Source organism: Tetrao urogallus (genome assembly GCF_951394365.1).
Source record: "Tetrao urogallus genome assembly, chromosome: 8".
In the NCBI taxonomy this organism is placed as follows: domain Eukaryota; kingdom Metazoa; phylum Chordata; class Aves; order Galliformes; family Phasianidae; genus Tetrao; species Tetrao urogallus.
This window is the reverse complement of record NC_136821.1, coordinates 2278813-2298354: the sequence shown is the minus strand read 5'-3', so window position 1 is coordinate 2298354 and position 19542 is coordinate 2278813. Positions and strand designations below refer to the sequence as shown.

General features: G+C 43.5%; 1 protein-coding gene across 1 annotated transcript; it reads right to left on the bottom strand.

The window, feature by feature from the left end:
* Positions 1–4826: 4826 nt before the first annotated feature.
* ORC4 (origin recognition complex subunit 4) lies at positions 4827–19039 on the bottom strand (the record flags this gene model as incomplete). The annotated part of the gene is given in 17 exon segments (XM_079539288.1): positions 4827–5015; positions 6016–6083; positions 6165–6260; positions 7451–7559; positions 8950–9036; positions 9318–9491; positions 11044–11195; positions 11692–11740; positions 13411–13496; positions 13888–13963; positions 15868–15958; positions 16775–16851; positions 18478–18543; positions 18547–18549; positions 18875–18904; positions 18906–19009; positions 19012–19039. Coding segments are annotated over 17 exon segments (1485 nt in total).
* Positions 19040–19542: the final 503 nt, after the last annotated feature.

Genomic DNA, 19542 nt, shown 5'->3' with positions numbered 1-19542 from the left:
TAGTTGCACTGGTCACGTCACTGACCAACGGGACTCTCGACTGGAGCTGCTAAAGCTAACGGGACTGCTGTCGTCGTTGTGTTCTGTGTGAAGCGACCGCGGGGTCTCTGGGAGCATCTTCAGGAGGTGTTTCCCTTTCTGCTCCCCCTCCTCCTCCCACACACGAATCCATGAGACTTTCTGCATTCCCTGCTGACGCCGGAAGGACGCGTGATGAGGTGGCAGTGTGCTGCTCAGGGCCTGGAACGAAGAGCGGACCTGGATGGGCTAACGGAGCGTTTTAAAAACTGACATCAGATTTCTTAATACCTGTCAGAAGAGACTAATTCCTTAAATGAACTACTGTTATTTTTTTTAAATCAAACATTTCATTTCAGATTTAAAAAGAAAAAAAAAAAGAAAAAAAAGGGTAACTTGTTTTTATTGCATTTGCTGTTGTTTATAAAGATGACTATTGTAATGCCAATATGACACAGCTTGTGAATGTTTAGTGTGCTGCTGTTCGGTGTACATAAACAAAAGTAATCAAGTGGGATATAGCAAAGAGGCTTCCAAGTATTACTTAACCTCCCTCAACAAGGTATACCTCAGTTCCACCTCTGCTAAATTATGAGATTGACAACACTAACAAAATTGGAATAATAAATTGATCCGTGTTTTGTAAATGATGTATTTCAAATTCACTGTGTTATTTAAAAAGGGTAAGCTATGCTTCATGCCAACAGTAAATGGCCATTCCTAAAGCAGTGTTTTTAGCCTTTTTCTTGTACTAGCTTGTTGTGTATAAAAAAAAAAAAAGTGCTGTTTATTGAAACGACCTTTTCCTCCCTGTTTTAGTTTGAAGCTTTTTCTCTTACCTCTGTTTCCCAGAGTATCTCATACATTTATTTAATGGAATACTATTTAGGTTTGCTGTGTCTGAGGAATAGTTGAAAGCTTAAGCATGACTTTTTTTAATTTTCTGTGAGCTGTGACACTGGAAAGCTCTGAGATCTTAGACTTTTTTTATTTTATTTTAAAGAGAAGTTCTTTTTCCTATTTATGTTTGTGACGAGGTCTGCCTAGCGTGTTCTCTGTCTCACTAAACAGGATGCAGTGGCTTCTGTGTCTCTGTTTCAGGATCACCTCAGGAAGCTCAGTTACCCCAAATTCCTTCCTCTCTGCTTTGAGATTTGCATCTTCGCTCTACTTCAAGTTGGTGCCATCTTATCAGCGTACTGCTTGCTGTCTGTGATACACGGGCTTCTCCAACCCCAGCTGAAACCACCGCCACACTTTTCAGATGCTAAACACTTACAGATGTCAGGGATAATTTAGTCACAGTGTAACTTAAATATGCAATGACAAATCAGAGGTAACGAATACCGCTGTCCGTGCCGCAGACTGGCAGAAACGTAGGGAAGAACACTGAAATTGCTTTTCACAACTCCAATGTTATTTTTGAGTTTCGGAAGTCATGCCTTACATGTAAATTATAAATGGACTGGTAGATAGGTGCCAAAGTGCTTCTCAGAAGTACTGCTCCACCAGGTTTATTGGGTCCTTTACACAGAGTACAATAAATGTGTTACACCTCTGGATTACAGAACATGATGTCAGCCAGTGCTGTGCTGTGTGTTTTTATCACCGCGTGTTTGTTATCACACCGAGCATTGGAGGGCTTTGGAAATTAGCCTGTAATGTTACAGTTGGGGGCTCACTGTGAACGTTACCTTGGAAGATTGGTCTGTACAGCCCCAAGGTGCTGTTCTACAGGGACTTCATCTCTGGCAAAAATAATGGAGGTTACAGCAAACAGGACGTAGGTCAGTGGAGGGAGGACCTCAGCAGGGAGGGAAGGCAGGGCTGCGGTGCTGCTGTGTGCTGCACTCCCTGTGCTGTGTCACACTGCTGCTCGGCCTTCTGCTGAGGTTCCACGTGGCTCAGAAGGGTTGCTGCTACTGCAGGGTGCAGCTCCATGGTGTTCAGCTGGGTCATAAAAAGAGAAAAGAAGCTGCTTGTGGCCACTTGAATTGACGTTTTCATTTTGCTTCCATTTTTACTCCATGGATGCCATCTTCTGCACTCAGCAGGGCATAAACAGAGCTGCTGAGTTCTGAACAAATAAGGATCCATTTGTATTTTGCTAAAAACCTTTGTGCTCCCATTGAGTTTCAACCCGTTTCCCAGCAGAAGTAGAATAAATACAGGCCAAATTCTCAAGCAAAGAGTGGTCCTGTCCAAAACACACAGCACTTTTGTGTTGTCCTCTAGGCTTCAGCCACTGCAGGGTCTGGCAGCAGAGAGCTGCACCCCTGCACATGCTGAGCTTTGCCCCAGGAAACCAAGATTGCTTTTCTTCGTGTTTTAAAACTGCATTGGGGTATATCTGAGCTTTAAATACTGCGCTACTCTGAATTTCCTGGTTTGCAACAGCATATTTCTGTGCAGCTGTGAAAAAGATATTCACAGTACAAATGCTTTCCAATTGGGTCGGGTACAGCTGCTCTCGCAGGGCAACTCCGGTTAACTTCTGGTTCACTGCTGGAGCATTAAACGTGCAAGCTGAGAAATGTCAGAGCCAGCATTTTTGGAGCATAAATGCAAGCAGGATGCAGCGAGGTCGATGCAGTGGAAGCATTTCAGCATTACCCACGTGCAGTCAGTGCCTGCTGTCCCTGTGTTCTTTAGGAACAAACGCGTGGCTGAGCGCCGCAAAGCTCCCCGGTACCTCAGCTCCTGAGGAGAAGTCAGTCCAAAGACCAACATTGGTGCATTCACTACAACACAACCAGCCAGGAAGACGGCCAGGAAGCTCCTGGTCATGTTAGCACTGGCCAGAAAGAACAGGGCCCTCACTCTGCTCTTTTTCCAGCTTCTCGTTTGTAGCCTTTTTTAATACGACGCCGTTTATTAGGAACACTTGGTACAAAATGCAGAAAGCTGTGATGTGGGTTCATGGGCAAAACGATTCAAGTAGCATCCGTGATGGAACATCTTTTACCTCAGATACTCAACCAGCAGTACTTTTTTTTTTTTAATTATTATTTTAAGTGCAGTTTCAGTCCATACACTATTCGTTACCTCTCAAGACTTTGGTAAGCAATTATTTTAACTTTACTCTTTGTATTTGTCAGTGTTTTGGGCACAGGTTGTTGTACTACTGTCAGATGTGCTTGCTGTTTTTCTGCAAGTACGAAAAACAAACCCTCCCCTCCCGATAAAGTGATTGTTAAATATTGTACAAATACAAATGTATGCTCTTTTTCCCCTATTCCCCCAAAAGTTAAAATAAAAAATGTGACTACTACGACTCGCAGATGCTTTTTTTGTTTGAGTTTGTGACACCTAAAGAGGAGAAACAGCTATTTCTCTACTTCTGCAGTCATTTCCCCAGCAGTTCTGCAGGAGCTGCTGTTGCTCAGCAGCACTCAGGTGCCCCCAGCAGCACAGGAGGGGGGGTTGGAAGGGTTTGCAGGTAATTGAGCTCAAACTCTGAAAACATTCAGCTTCATCAGCCCAGCCTTTAGGCTGGAGATATCTACCATCCTATTCTATTTTCTTTCCCCAGCCTGCTGTATTGCAACTGTACATTTGGTCCTACAAGTGGCGCTAGACTGAAGTCAGACTTGTTGGTTTTCTGTGAAATTGTAAATCATGCTTTCAGCATAGATCAGATACGTGGGTTCAAGACCACTAAATAAAGCCACTTCCACCTGCACAGGGGAGCTCTAACACAGCCATAATGGGCAGTGTTGTGCAAACGGTGACCTCGTCCAGAAGTACAGCATTGCAGTCTGCAGCAGAGGTGCAGATCTCCCCCGGCACCGGGATAGCTCTCCTCCTGGCATTGCTGTCCTGTTCTGGACCAAGGTTCTCAGATTTCCCACCCCTGACCCTCAGCAACAGGGGTCTGAGCAAAGGTAGAAGAGAGAAGCTGCTCCAAGCAACCCTTCTCCATCCCCATGCGCAGTGCTGCAGTCCCCAGCCTTCTGCTCCTGTCCCCACTCTTTCCTTCCAAAGGACATAAGAGGAGGGGCAGATAGCTAACACCAGGCTTTACAGATTAGCTCATAAACGGCAGCTTTGAATTATGCTCACTGGACTGCAGAATGAACCAGCTGTTATTGCTGATTAAATACTTCTCTTTCTGTAAAATTTTTTCTGCTTAAAAGACTTTGCAACCAATTTCACTTGGTTTCCATTGCATCCTGATAGTCTCACGTACGTTGCCTAAGCCACCACTTGGAGGAACCACATCACTGTCACGACTCTCCTGCTAAATATTTTGCTGCCTTTCAAAGCACCGCTGTGTCCTGTAAGATGCACAGACAACACCTTCGAAAGTAAGGCAGCAGAGGAGGAAAGCAGCAGGACAGAGAGTGGGTGGGTAAGAGAGGCAGCTTCACATAAAAACACCACTTAGCAGATGAAGCTGGCTGTGAGTGAAGGTTTGACCTGACAAAGTTGTATTGCAGATGGATCAGAACCTACAGCCTGAAAGCCACAACATCTGCTGCAGTTTGCCACTGAGCTGGAGCAGTCTTAATCTGAGGTGAAGAAACTCAGAAGAGCAACTGCTTTGATCTCTACAGAGTAAAAATAGTGAGGAAAAGGGTTTAGCTCAGCTCAGTGCTTTTAAGGCCTTCAAATTCATTGCTATTACATGCTCGTAGGACCGTGGTTCTTCAAAATTAAAACAAATGCAAAAACAACTGGCCAAGCACAGCAAAGAAACCTTGCAAAAATTTATTCATCTGACCCCCGGACTGGGGGTGTGACAATCCTGCAGAGACTGCAGTTACCTCCACATGTCCTGATGCAGTGTGCTGTGAGGTTCCAGACGTTCACAACCAACTCAGCGACGACGCTGCCCACTGCTTGACGTCTGTGGGGCAGTTGGGATACGCCTGCAAAGCATCCATGATTTGGTTGTTGTCCAAAAGCAGCTCCATTAAGAGGTACTCTCGCTGAGAACGCACCGACGGCCTTTCTATGGGCTTCACTAATTCCAGCTGCAGTAAGTGTTCAAATGCCTGAAAGCAAACAAAAAAAAGATGAGAATGAAGACAACATCGCTCTGAGCCGCACTGGTTTGAATGACACACAAGATGCTGTTTTAATAGAAGCCTGTGATGTGCTACAGCAACAGACAGACATTAAACACCAGCTCTGTTCTGCCCTATGCCCATTTTGGTAGACAGCAAGCCACAGGAGATGAATAATAGTATTTTCTAAGAAAAGCATACTTAAAATCTTTTGTATACACTATCAAACTCAGCTTAGAAGTGACAAGATCAGAGCAGCTTTGGACTACTGAACTGCTGGTTGCAGAGTTAAGTTCATGAACTGAACACACCTGCACAGCCACGTGTTGGGCTGCTGCCCTACAGAGACAAAACGCCATCCAGAGCCCAGCCTGAGCTCAGCCAAATGCCAGGAACAGAGCAACAGCCCAGCAGCCCCAACGAGCACCAGGTAACCAAAGTGACATTTGTCAGTTTGCACTTCTGATTGTAGTTGGTCGGAGGCAAATACTGTCCTGCTACACCACACACTGACTCAGAACTCCACTCAGACCTATTCGGAAGCGGACCAAGAAAAACAGGTTTTTGATGTGGTAACATTAGATTCAGTTTGGGAAACACTACCAAACAGCAGAAGCAAACAAGCAAGCTGAGGACAGCGACGCATCCACTCACACACACAAATGCCTCCTGTGGGAACACGAGCCACTTGTGCTAACACTCATTTCTGCCGGCCACCACACTTAAATCGGTGGTGCTCATTTGAGAACGAAGAACCCGCAGCGCGCCGCACTCACATTTGAGTCCTTGCCGGACCGCAGCGGGCAGAGACCAGCAGAGGGCAGTGCAGCACCGAGAGCACGAAGCGGGGCTTGCGGCTGCTCCCAGCACGGCTCTGCCGGCACGGCCTCCAGCTCCGCCTCGGCGCGGTGTGTGACCGCCCGCCCTGCCCGCGCACCTGCAAAAAACGCATCTAAATACTTCAGAAAAACGCATGTCTCGGGTTTACCTTCATAACGACGGGCTTTTCGAAGTTGTACATGCAGTGTGCCTTCCTTTGGATGAACTTCTGAAATTCTGCAGAGGTGAGAGGCAGGCAAAGTTACTTGGGGTGAAGCGAGAGATTTATTGTACGTAGAACTGATGCATTGCTCTCACCATTGTAAACCATCTGGAAGTTAAATGGCTCTCCTTCATAAACCTCGTTTAAGTGTTTCATAGCTATAATTAGGCAGATTTCCAGGACAGACAAACCTAGAGGGAAAGACAAGACCTCTAAGTGTTTTTCTTAAGCTTACCCGAAATGCAAGCAGTTCATATGCAATTTTAAATACTTCTTGTAAGCTGTAGGCTTCACATATTTGTGGTTTTTATCTTCCTAATTGTAATGCAATTCCAGAATGGGGAAGCTAGATAAAGCAGAGCATTAGTTCTCCAGATATTTGAAATGAGAATGTTAAGAAGCTGTTTGTCAAAACCCCAGAAGTTTAACTATAACAAAAAATCATTATTGCAGACAACAGATATCCAGGCTGGATGTGGCTCTGGGCAGCCTGGGCTGCTGGTTGGTGACCCTGCACGTAGCAGGGGGTTGAAATAAGATGATCACTGTGGTCCTGTTCAACCCAGGCCATTCTGTGATTCTGTGATACAGCACGACAAAGAATTTTGGGCAGCATCAAATCCATCTACATGCTGCTGTACAGCATGTCACGAAATGAGAGTTTGAAGGGGTTACTTGCCATGCAGAGCTAAAGAAGCAATGCAGTGAAATGCTAACAGGACACTGGGATTCACAGGGCCAAGCAAACCAAAGCCTGCAACTTCCAGGAACCAAGAAGCAGCAGTGGAATAAAAGCAGTTCCTCCTGTAAATGCATTTGGGCTCTGTACCCTCAGCAGCTGTTTCTTTCTTTTCACTGTTTGTACAAATCCTCAAATGTTTACCACAGAAAACTTCAGCATGTTGCTCAACACATTCAGGAAGGGAACTCCTGGATGTTCAGGTCCAAGCAGCACTACCTGCAGGGTTTTTTTTCCATTCAGACTCCCACCATCACCAGCACAGAAGGTGTTTTCCCTTCTTCTGTCATCGCCATGGGACAGAAGTGCCACCTCTGCCCACACTACCAGCACTTTCTTTGGCACTGAGAGCCATCAGACACACCGTAGTGGGGCACTGGCCAAGCTCCCCATGCAGTAATTACACAAATCCTTCACTGTATAACTGAATTTCTGGTTTATTCAGCACTGTTGCATCCACGCACAGATGTAAGAAGGCAGATAAGTGGGGAGCAGCCCTATGGGTAGATGTATTCCCCGACCCAGCCATGCCCTCAGGGATCAGTGTGTTACACAGCAGCCCTTACATCAGAAGAACCTCAAGGATGGACTGAATGCTTGCTGTACTATTAAACACACAGACAAAAAAGGCCTGAGCTTTACCATGGACAATATTTGCTTTCGAGTCCATCCTGTACTGCTTGCTTGCCTCCTGAAGATCTGATGCGGTGATAAGAGGGTGACGAACAGTAACATTACTTAGAGCAAGCATCTAAAAATAAAACAGAAGGCATTTTTCATTTAATCACTAATTACCAGGCACACTTTCTACTCAGAGATGGAATGCAGAAGAACACATTTCCCCTGGAGTCACCTACTGGGAACAGTCATGAATAAACCCTACACACACAGTATGCTCATACAAAAACCCTGTAAATAGCTGGTAGCAACATCTATGTTTTGCCAGGAAGGTTTTCCAGGCTCAAAACTTTAAAGCCTCCTCACCAGAGGACATAAACACTCATTAGCTTGTTTATATTAATTTCGATGGATTAACATACTTCAGTGATTGCTGCAAGAAATTACTTACAGCTATTCTAAACAGACTTCTGCATGCAGAGCTACTTGTGTCACTGCTAGGAAAGCATCTGATGGCAGCTCATGGTTTACAGGAGGCAGGGTACCAACCAAGGGCATCTAATAAACATTCCCACTGAGTCACAACTTGAATCATTCAGTCTTCAACTGGCTGTCACAGAATGCCAGTTTTGAACAAACTGGAGTTAATAAACACACAGCTGCCTGACCTCTTTCACCACCACTCCTTCAAAGCTGTGGATTATCCAGGACCTTCATACAGCAGCAGGTACAAGCACCGACCTTCACGTGCTTTCTTTAGTAGTCCAATATTCATTGAGACAGAAAAGCTGGCTTTCAGTGACTGCCTCCTCCTTTCGCATGTCTGTGCGATGAAAAAATGCCTGTTTTATCTACTGAATGCAGATCTTCCACTGAGATCAATCCAACGCTTTCTACCACCACGTACTTGTTTCTGTCCTCTTCCTCTCCTTGCAGGTGTCAGTGTAACAGCCTCAAAAAGGAGCGTGATCACCCAGCTTCCAAAGGAACTGAACGAGGTTTTGGACTACGAAGGCTAATAGGGATCAGCTCTGAAACACCTTGGAGCTCAAAGAAAAGTTATTCCCATCAGCCATGGACTCTTTCTGGCATTCATCCGTACCACACAGAAAGAAACAGGTGCTGCTAAACTCGGAATAGCTGGCAATCTTGTAACTAGCTCAATAAAGCAGAGGACCAGCAGAGAAGAGACTCTGATCACGCTCTGCTTTCAGCATCACAACCAGAAGCCAACGATCCATGTATCACAGGATAAAAACTCAGAGATGGGAAAAGCTGCAAACACTACGCAGGACAGCCCAGCACAAAGCTGAAGGGAAAACCTGAGCACTTGCACACGGTGACACTTCTGCTTGGCAGGCTTTTCACACAGGCAGAAGCACGGAGATATTTTGTGGTGTTTAAATTAATGTTACCCATCTTCTGTAAGATGTTTCACATAAAGCTCTGACAGCTGCCTCGAAAACAGCTGTGATCTTCACAGGTGATGGTTATTCAGGGAGATACTGTACCCAAATACATACCAGCAGGAAATGGAGCGAACGCAGCTCTTTGCTGTAGTGAAAGAGGTTCTGCAGTACATCTTGAACAGCTTTGTCTTCTGATAGAAGCTACAAAAGAAGTGGTATTTTCATCATCTCAGCACGTTACTTGTTAGCTAACCATCACACAGAGCTCAGCCTGCACTGCCAATGCAGTTCTTCATGTGTAACCTGAACTTTTTGGTCTTCTGTGCTACGCTTCTGTGTCCACACTTCAGCAATCAAAGACTGTCTACTGCAATTTGATTTAACTCATAAGATATCATATATTGAAAGGAAATTCTGATCTAAGACAAAAAGATCTTATTGTACAAGTTTTACTAAAGCCAAATATCAAGAGCTTTAGATACCTGAACGTTGCTATTCCATTTCTGTGCAAAAGCCTTGTCAGGAAAGTCAGCAGGAAGAGAAAGCTGCTCCTTGAATATCCTAATGTACTGCTTAAAAGTAAAGGAATTCATCAAGTAGATCTGTCGGTGAGAGAACCTCGATTTCACTCTCTTCTCCAAGAGCTCCAGAATATCCTTGTAAAAATAATTATTATTATTATTTAGTGCATTCTTTGTTGCAGTGGAAGAGACAATTAAAAACCCACCCAAGTGAATTCTCAGACTTCAGGCGTTCCTTTGCTAGTTACTGTAACTGACATGCCTTGAAGTGCCTAAGAATTTGCCATTCACCCAAACCACGTGGTGCACTACATCACACACAGTAATTAGTTGCTAGGAGACGTGGCAAATTTCTGCACAGATGCTGCAAATATTTCAGTTCCTTAAGCCTCAGCTCGAGACTTTGCAGCCCCTCACGGCTGAGAGAAGCTGTGTGCTTGGCAGGTACGGCAGCTGGCAGCTCACGTGCCTTCTGTCAGCCTGAAAAAATCCAGCTACAAAAATGCTAAGAGCCAATACGTATCTTCCTGGGCTGCCACACATTGCTCAGCACGGCTGCCATCAAGTTGGTGGCTGAACATAATGCAGAAAATCTTATTTTTCTCAGAGCTGATAGCAATAGATTAGCATCAGAAGCAAGCTGTGTTTCCTCCACTTGGAGCAACGCAGTCCTGTTCCCCACACTGTCTGCTGGCGCAGAACTATTACTGTTTCTTGCAATTTTTCCCTTCTCCCTTTTACTTGCAACAAAACCAGCTTTCAGAATATCAGAGTCCCTCACCAGAAAGCGTGGTAAGAGTCAACAGAGCACCAACGGTGAAAAAAACTGGGCCTACAAGACACACACAACAAGCAGTTGAAAAACTAAGCAGCAGTGGCTATCACAACCACAACAGCTTCCAAATGCAGATTCAAAAGCAGGGCAACATTGGGTTCTAAACTACAAAGGATGGAGAAGCCTGACTTGGACAATGGAGCAAAAAAAAGGACTATAATTTAATATATCAATTATTAACCATTCTATTAAGTTGTAGCAGTTTGCTCAGTTAAATACCACCCAAGCCCCATCAACCTCAGATCCAGGCTTCAATTAAAGATTTGATGATTATTGCTCATTAATCCCTTTGCAACCAATAGAGCTTACTAAGAAAAACAGTATGATTTTAAGTATCATCTTCCAGTGTTAGCAGTAATTACTTCACAGTACACACACATAGCTGTCCTCATTTCCCCGCAGTGTCATTGTAAAAATCACAAGTTTAATAAGGGTTTAAAATCCACGTTCAACATGCCAGTGTTACAGCAGAAGCACCCCACTGAACTGTTTCCTTTTCAAAAACCTAAAGATAAAATAAAATCCCTTTTGCTCAGAATAACAATTTAAATATGAGCCAATCCTCATTAAAAAGTGACCAAGAATGAATGAAATCATAATGCAAAACTGCCACATGGATAAACACAGCTCTTCTGTGGTAACATAGGACAACAGCCCCTTGCCTCTTTAGAGACACAAACCTGCTTTCTGAACAGGAAAAGTGAGGGTTCCCACCTTTTTGGTTGGCTGTGTTTGTGTCAGTGTCAGTTTCAATCCTAAAGTCACTGATAAAGTCTCAGTGAATTAAGGAACGTGTCAGAGAACACTGCAACTAAGAAAAGAGCTGAATATTTTTGAGGTGCAAGTTCTTACCTGCCTGCATGTGAGTCCAATAACGGTTACTGGAGTCTGTGCTGACTGGGATACATCAAACAGGTTGTACAGAAGCGTCTGGTTCTTGTGATGCACAAACAAGTCAAATTCATCCAGCACAAACAGGACTGGGCAGCTGCTGGTTCTGTCTCCTGTGATAACAAGTTACAAAATGAGCGTGCTGGCATCACTGTCACTTCCATTTCTACACCTTTGCTTCACATCTCCTGCTCTTAATTACGTGCAGACTTACTTTCAGCTATTTCCCTGAGCCCTGTCCCTACATGTGTTCCTACATCACTGAAAAGATACACAGACAGACTGGTAAGTTTTATGCTATTTTGCCAAACATCATTTCTGGGTGCAAGGGACAAATTTCGATAGCTATTTTGTAGAAACACCATTTTTAATGGGTTCAGTCAGAACAAAAGAATCTACCCTTCATAGCTGACCCTCGCATGTAAATCTTTATGGCACCATTTAAGCCTATGTTTGTTTAGTATTACGCATTTTTTACATTATTTTGTAACCACAACATTCTTGGGCCTCCTTACAAAGCTTCTACAAGACAATGAAGAAACAGCTGCACGCTTTCCAGTCAAGTGACAAACAAGCACACAGTTCCAGAACGGGGCTGGCACTGCTTACCTTTCCTTAAAGCTTCAAGGAGAAACACAAGATTTTCTGCAAAACTGCCCTACACAGAGGAAAAAAGTTTCACAGTCATTTTGCAGCATCCTTGTCACAATTCTATAAGCTGAGACGCATAGACAAGCTCACTTCCTCCTAAAACTGTGATAACAAAACCAGTCCACATTTGAAAAGCTACAGTATTACTTCATGGTGTATAATCAGAACTCTTGCAGCAGAGGAAACTGATTGTTCCACGCTGACAGCAGATCTCTGGCAAATCCAAACAAATTCCCTCAGCCTTAAATCAGTGATCAGAAGGATGTGTGTACTAAGTTCAACTTACAAATAGCATTTTCTTGTCTTTAATAGCCACTGCACACCCAATTCTCTACTTACACATACACAACACCCATCCCCTAACACGTACCACTGAAAACCAGCAGACTCCCACTTTTTCACTTGCAACCTTATGAGATCAAACATTCCCAGCAGAAAACAGTAAACTGCTATGACAATTCTTCTTCAGTCGCTACTTCCGTGCCAACAAGAATGTAAGATGGAAATGAATTCTAAATGAAGACCACAAGCCCTGTTGAAGAACACAGAAAAGCCAGTTTCTGTGTTCAAAGTTTCCTCTTTGAAGGCGAGCTGCAGAACCTCAGGTCTCTATGGACACAACAAGGACATTCCTGCAAATCAGTCTGTTTGGAATTAGAAAGCGGTGAGTTTGAAGAAGTATTCCACAATAAGCTGAAGGGAAATAGTAGGGTAATTAAACGTATTTAAGCTTAGTTTTTTCCGTAGCTTTTACTTTTGGTAGTGGAGCTGTAGACCTTGAAAGGTTCTTCTAGTTCTCTGATGAAAAGTGAACACTTAATGGCCATTCTGAAACTGAGCACTTGCCATTTCCTTTTATGCCTGCAGCTACATTTAAGAAAACTTTAGCTCACTGTCGTCCATTCTATGAACCTAAAATAATTTGGGATAAGCAGAAAAGCAAAGGCAAGCCTAGGAAGCAAGCATTTGCAAAAGATGATAAAGTGTGACCACAGAGCATTGTCCATCTTGTACTCCAGCCTGCCTAGTCCTCTGGAGCACCTTAGTTAATTAATCTCTATGTTCCTGACTTCAGTGCTTGTGTAAGAAGGTTTCCTACCTTTGGGAAAAACGTCAATAGAAGCAAATATTAAAAGAAAGTCTATGCAAAATGAGAGCTCCAAGAAGGCAGCAAACTGGATAGATATCCACATACATTAGAGATGGTTTCAAACTTACTAAACATGGTGCTTTCGGGCCAGTTAATTTGCTTACTGTTTGTCTTGAGATGTTATAAAACTGATGTTTCCAAAATTCTCTTATCCTCTGAACACAGCCTCTTTGGAACGATGAATATTCATTTCCTACAGAGGATTCAGCTAAGTCTTAAGAGAGTCTTTCCTTTCCTCCATTTATTTATTTTCAGCTGAAGTGAACGTTTTCTGAAGAGCTATCCAAAACTAGCCATGTTCAGCACTTCTATAGAACAGGTTTTTAGGCATGCATGAAGTGTTTGTAAACCAGGGTCATTAGAGCTAAAGGCTGCTACATCCCTTAAACCAAGCCAGCCCCCTGCAATCTTGCTAATGAACATTCAAAGCCCATTAGTTCTCAACAAGCTGCATTCTACAAAGCTAGTTTTCTAGGCAAGGATTTTAGAGGGAGATAAGCAAAGAATATAATAAAGCTGATACTCACAAAAACTTTATCCCCAACCACATTTTCCAGGTGCAGCTGCCTGGTGATTTCTTTCAAGGCCACTTTATCATTTGTCTGCAAAAGCCCTGAAAGAAAAAGACTGCTTGTGAAGAACTGGTGGCTCTCCCTCATTCCAAGCAGCCATGCCTACAGCAACTAGAAACATACCCAGAAGCTTCTCTCACTTTCAAGCCTTACAAAGGCAGGCCTTTGTAAAAATACAGACAAGATGGTAATTTCCCATATATAAGACAAAGTTACTTCAAATAACTTGTTCCCAGCTGAACTGATTTCTAACGTTCTGAGAGAAAGTCAAGTTATCTACACGTACATGCAAAGGAAGGCATTCTGGAGCTAGCAGACAAGCATATCCACGTTCAAGGGTAGACTGGAAACGTCAAAACAAAATCTCTCCTGAAGTACACATAACACACAGCAGCTGAATGCAGTGTATTTGAGGAGTGCTGCATTACTTGCCATTCAGATGAACTTCCAAGAGGTTCTCTTTCACTTGCTTCATTTCTCTGAGGTCTTTTAAGACGCGATTCAATAACTAGGAAAAAAGACACAAAACTTCTTTATAGCAAGATTAGCATAACTGTAACAAATATCTACAAATTGGTATTCCTAGACAGCCAACAGTATGTGCAGTTTCATTAGGTGACAAAGCTTTATGAGTGTTTTCAGAAGTGTTAAGGGGAAAACTTCACATTCACTTCATGACATATTAATGCTCCATAAGCAGATGCTGTTTATTCTGGATAACCCCTCATCCAACAACTCCAGCTGTACCTTCAGAGCCTACCAAAGACAAGAAAATTTAAAAAATATATTTTCTGCACAGCGAGAACACTTGTTGCTTAACTAACAAATTCACAGATCTAAGAAAGTAATCATCAATTCTACTTAAAAGGTAGCAAAAAACACAAAAGTGGAAGAATCCTTATTTATTATGGGTTTATTGGCTCTTTTTTTCCTTCCTTTCATAGTATTTTGGCAATCATCCTTTTTTCAAAGCACTGTGGGTAAAGAAAGAAGGCAACAGCAGATTGTTTTCAAAATACAAACCAAGAAATCTATCAACAAATTGGTAGAATGATTTCAAGTATCAGCTGTATCATGAGCATGTTTTACCACCTATTCAAGTATTTATATTCAACTGTACTTAAAACATGGAAGGCTTAGCTTTAGCTCTTGGGAAGAGTTCCAAAGTTAACCTCAGACATATCTTTCAATAAAAACTAACCTATTTATCAACTCACATACTGGTGCAAACATAAAACAAGTGCTTACATAATAGGATGCTTTGGTTAGATACGATTGCTTCACATGCCTCAATTTAAAAATTCCTTAAATACACAAAACCCACACTTACTGCAAGCAAAACACATCATGTCCTAACATAAATAATGCTCTGTACCCTTGTAACTTAAATAACAGTGTTATCTGACACATTTAAAATAGGATTAAGATGCATTACTGTTCTCTAAATAAAAATATGTAGAAGTGTACAAATCTGCCCTTGTGTGGGAACTGCTGAGTCACAGCCTGAACCACTGATGGAACACCTGGGGAAAGGAGCAGGCAGCCCTGGGAGCTCAGGTGAAAGCAATTCATGTGTGAGACAGGAGGGGGTGCAGCCTGGCTCCACCTCTCTTAGACCTCATTTAAGGGCTGACTGCCACAGGGAAGGATCTTTTTCTGGAGGTTCTTCCTTGATGAAGCTTTTCCCCTGTGAACCTGGAATCTTCTGATAAAGGTGAGCAATCTCCTTCCCTTTCCTTATGGTACCTTTCTGTAGTGCTGGTCCTCCTGTCAACACACTTTTTCCATTGCCCTGATTTGTCCCTCTGCTGTAACTCTTTAGTGTTTGCCTTTAGTTTTTGGATACCTTTTCAGTAATTGTTACAGATGCCTGATAGTAACAGCAGGTGAACTTTTGAGGGACTTATCAAATAAAACCTGGCTTTAATTGCAAAGATGAACACTTCCGTGGCAAGCACTATAGCAGAAGTGTAAGTAACAGGAAAAATGCTGAAAGGCTCTGTGAAACCTGGTAGAGACACAGAAGGATTCCAAAACCATGCATTCTTCTGCAAGTCATCATGAAGATAGACAGGTACATGGTTTTGTTAGGTGCAGATGAAGCAGCTGGATTTTTTGTTGTTGTTATAGTTGTTTTTATGAAATTACTATAAACTCAGCATCTGGAACACTTCAAATATTTGGGTGTTTTTTTAGGAAGACTATTTCTCCATATAGAATTTCTCCTCTCAATAGAACTAGCTCACAATAAATCCTAGAATGCTTTCTTGTTCTGCACAAACAACCAGGAGTTCTCTCCTTAAAAGCAGGCACAGAGATACAAACAAGCTCCAAAAGCTCTCATGATTTCAGTGAGATCACCTCCTCCATGCCTTATTAAACTGTGTGCTAACTTGTAATTTGTGCCCATACCGCAGTCTTTCCTGATCCACGAGGTCCAATAATGAGGGCAGAATTACTTTCTCCATGAACTGCAGTTTGCTTCAGCAGTTCCAGCAGATGCCTGTGATGTAAACAGCAATACATTGAGCTTCAGATCAGGCAACATTCACTGCAATTAGGGGAAATTCAAAGAATCTTTCAAACAGAAGAAAAAACTATGCCTTTCAACTTCCTTTCAGCACGTACATTACAAAATGTAATAGGAGTACAAAAGCTGAGTGACTTGACCTCTTAAAATATTTTGAGATATTATATCATGTGGAAGAGTATCACTAACTTACAAAGTTCTACAGTTCTCTACCATCAAAGCACAAACTTTAAAAAAAAAAATTATTTCTTTCAAGAAAAGATCACTTTCTGTGACTCCACTGTAGCACATGAATAGATTGACCAGTCTTCTTTCTTCAAGGAAAATCTTGACACCAATAAAACAATTAATAATCTACTGGAATATTACTGACTTTTTTTTTTTTTTTTACAATCTTGATTTTGTGCTGAATCTTTGCTCAGAGCTTATGAATGATAACAGCAACACCAATCATCATGTTTGTAATCTATAACCACCCAAAGAAACAAAGTAAATTTGTAAATTTTCTTCAGAGAAACTGGTCACACAGTATCACATCCAAAGTACTGAAAAAAACCAAACCTATTTCCAATTCACAAATACTTACAGATATATAAACTTAATAAGCTAATAATTCAATTAGAATGTTCACACTGCATGCATACTTTTAAAGAAGTTGTCATGGACTGGCTGTTGCAAATGTATTCACTTTTGCCTGCATTTGACACCTAACTATGGTGAAGATTTTACCTGATTATGTTTCTACTGTGGCTGAAGTAGGAATTACTTATGATTTTAGTGGTTACTCACTTGTACTGCTGATCCATCCCAAACAATTTTCCCACAGCATGATGGTGACACAGTCTTTCACGTAGCATTTTTTGCACCTACAGATATAACACAAGACTGAGAAATAACACTTGGTACTTCAAACACCTGGCTGTACCAGTAATGTAATTGATGTAGTAAATAATAGCAAAATATGCATGCAGCTGTTCTACACGTAAGCTTTAGTTGTCCTCCATGGTAGAGGAGTAAGAATTAAGTTGCCATAAGCAGAATATTCAACAGGAAAAATATATCTGGCAACAGCCGTGTCAGTCTTCAGTTCCTTCTATTCCAATTTCTTCACTCCCAAAGGGCTGCTACACATCACCAAAATTAGCTCACTAATTCATAATTCTAACTTCCTACATAACATAGGCCTGAAAACATTTGCCAGCAGACTTTAAAAAAGTAATCCACTAATCTATCTCTGGTCAGACTTGCACTAAATAGACTTTTTGCACCACTGGTAACAGCATTGCTGCCTACAGTATCTGGTGGTTATAAAACAACAAATGTATCATCTTTCAAGATTTAATTCAGATTCACTGCTCCTAAAAATTGAGGGAGGAGAAGGGTAGGAGAAAAACTGAAGCTATATGTTGCACAGAACAGAATGAAATTGTAAGCACCAGAATGACTATTGAATAAAGATCTAAAGTCTTTCAACTTTGTAAACATCTGTATTTTGACCATTTGTTGGGATGTATTTAATGGGATAACTTTAGATATATATCTGCATTGCCCTGTTTTCCACTTCAAAAACCTGTTGTTTGGAACTCTATCTTCAACTTTCAAATGTCCAAACCTCAGCATCACAGCGTGTTTTTTCTACCACCTGGCCAGCAGCACACAAACTGGTGCATCCCAGTTTTTAAAAGCTGGCAGGAGTCTATGCCACTACTTCTCCATCTCTGATACAAGCAGTTGAGAAAAACCTGCATGCTGCAATCACTTCATATTGCCTGAAAATCAATTTGAATGCTGTGGGGAACCTGCTTTGCAGGGGGGTTGGATTTGATGATCTCTAATAGTCCCTTTCAGCTCCTACAATTTTACAATTCTGTAATGCTCGTGTTCTGTTTGTGTCATAGCAAAGATTTTTAGAGATTAAGTTGCAAACTGCCAGTGAACTATTACTCTTTTTAAAAAAATCCTATTTCAGCATCAGGCCTTTTAAGTGAATGTCCATCTGACCTAACAGTTACCTGTATCATTATCACACATGTCACTGCTGTCCCATTCTCTCAATCTGAGTTGGGTTGATCTTGCCCAACCCATCTGTTTTTTTTTTTTTCACCTACATTCTTCAGTTGCACCTCTTAGCTGAATCCTTTCTCATTTTTTGCAAAATCTAAGAAATGACAACAAAGCCTGCAGTCGTCTCCCACACAAATCAATACTGAGCAAGCACTATATGCCAAATACTTCACGTTTCTCCCATTCTAGGCAGTAGTCAAGCTGTGCTTGTCTGCCTGATTTTTCAGACACTGTTTTCTCTGCTGAAGTCATACTGACTTCATTTCCAGATTTATTCTGTTCCAATGACCCCCTGTGAACAGCCATCCATTCATAAGTGAAAAGGTTTTCCTGCTAGGAAGGGCTAGTCGGAAATTATAGAATTACAGGGATGGCAGAGGATAGAAAGCTTTCATGACTCAAAGCTGGCTAATCACGCTGTTACCGACCTGCGAGATGCATTCCCCATCTGTACCGCCGCTCTCCTTTAACTTCCGTTTATTCATTGCAGAAGATTATATCTTTAAATAAGAAAGACGATACAATTGTAACTATTTGGAAAAGGAATTAATTTAGCATACGTTACTCGAAAACAGCATTTTGAGACGCTGGCGGGCTCTGTTTAACCCGAGCAGCAGGACGTTCACCCTCAGGTGACCTGTGCTAACAGACACCCAGCATCCAGGAGGGCCGAAATCTGCGCCGCAGTTTCACGGCGACCCCCGCATCCCGCAGCCATCCCTCGGAAATCCGCCCGCAGAGAGCTGCCCGGCGCTGAGGGGTCCCTGAAAAACCCTTGACAGAAGACAGGAGCCTCGCAGCCCGCCCCGCTCCTCAGCCCCTCACCTGAGGTGACGCCGTCAACCGCCGCCCTCTAGCGCGCGCGCGCGCGCCCCTCCCGCTCTATTCCCAGCAGCGCCCGCGCTGCCTGCACGCCCGCATCACGTGACCCCAATCGCCCCGCCTTTCCGGCCCGGCCCACCCCCCACTTCCTTCCCCCCTCAGCTCCATCTCCTTCCGGGTGCGCGCGCACAGCCCTGTGGGAAGGCCCGGCCCTCCCTCCTTCTCTCACCCCCCCACCCCCCCCTTACCACCCCCCCGCGGCCTCCCGAGCTCCCCCGCGGCGCATGCGCAGTGGCTGCCTCCCATCTTCCTCCCCGGCAGCGCCGGAGCCCCCAGCAGCCGGAGCGGCGGCAGCTGACGATGAGGAGCGCGGGGGGGGCGGGGGGGGGCCGTTATTTATATCGTTAAAGGGACAGGCCTCCCGTTTCTCCGCCGCGGGGGCTGGGGGGGGCCGTCGCACGGCCACCGACTTTCTTTCCCCCCCCTCCCCTCCTATCCCCCCCCCCTTTCCCCAACCCCCCCGGACCGGAGGAACCCGGGGCCGAGCGAGGCGCCGAGAACGACGGCGGAGAGTTTCTTCTCTCCTCCCTCCCTCCTCCTCCTCCTCCTCCCCGCGGCCGTCAGCGGAGGGAGAAAGGGCCCCGCCGGGAGCACGGAGCAGCCGGGCGGCC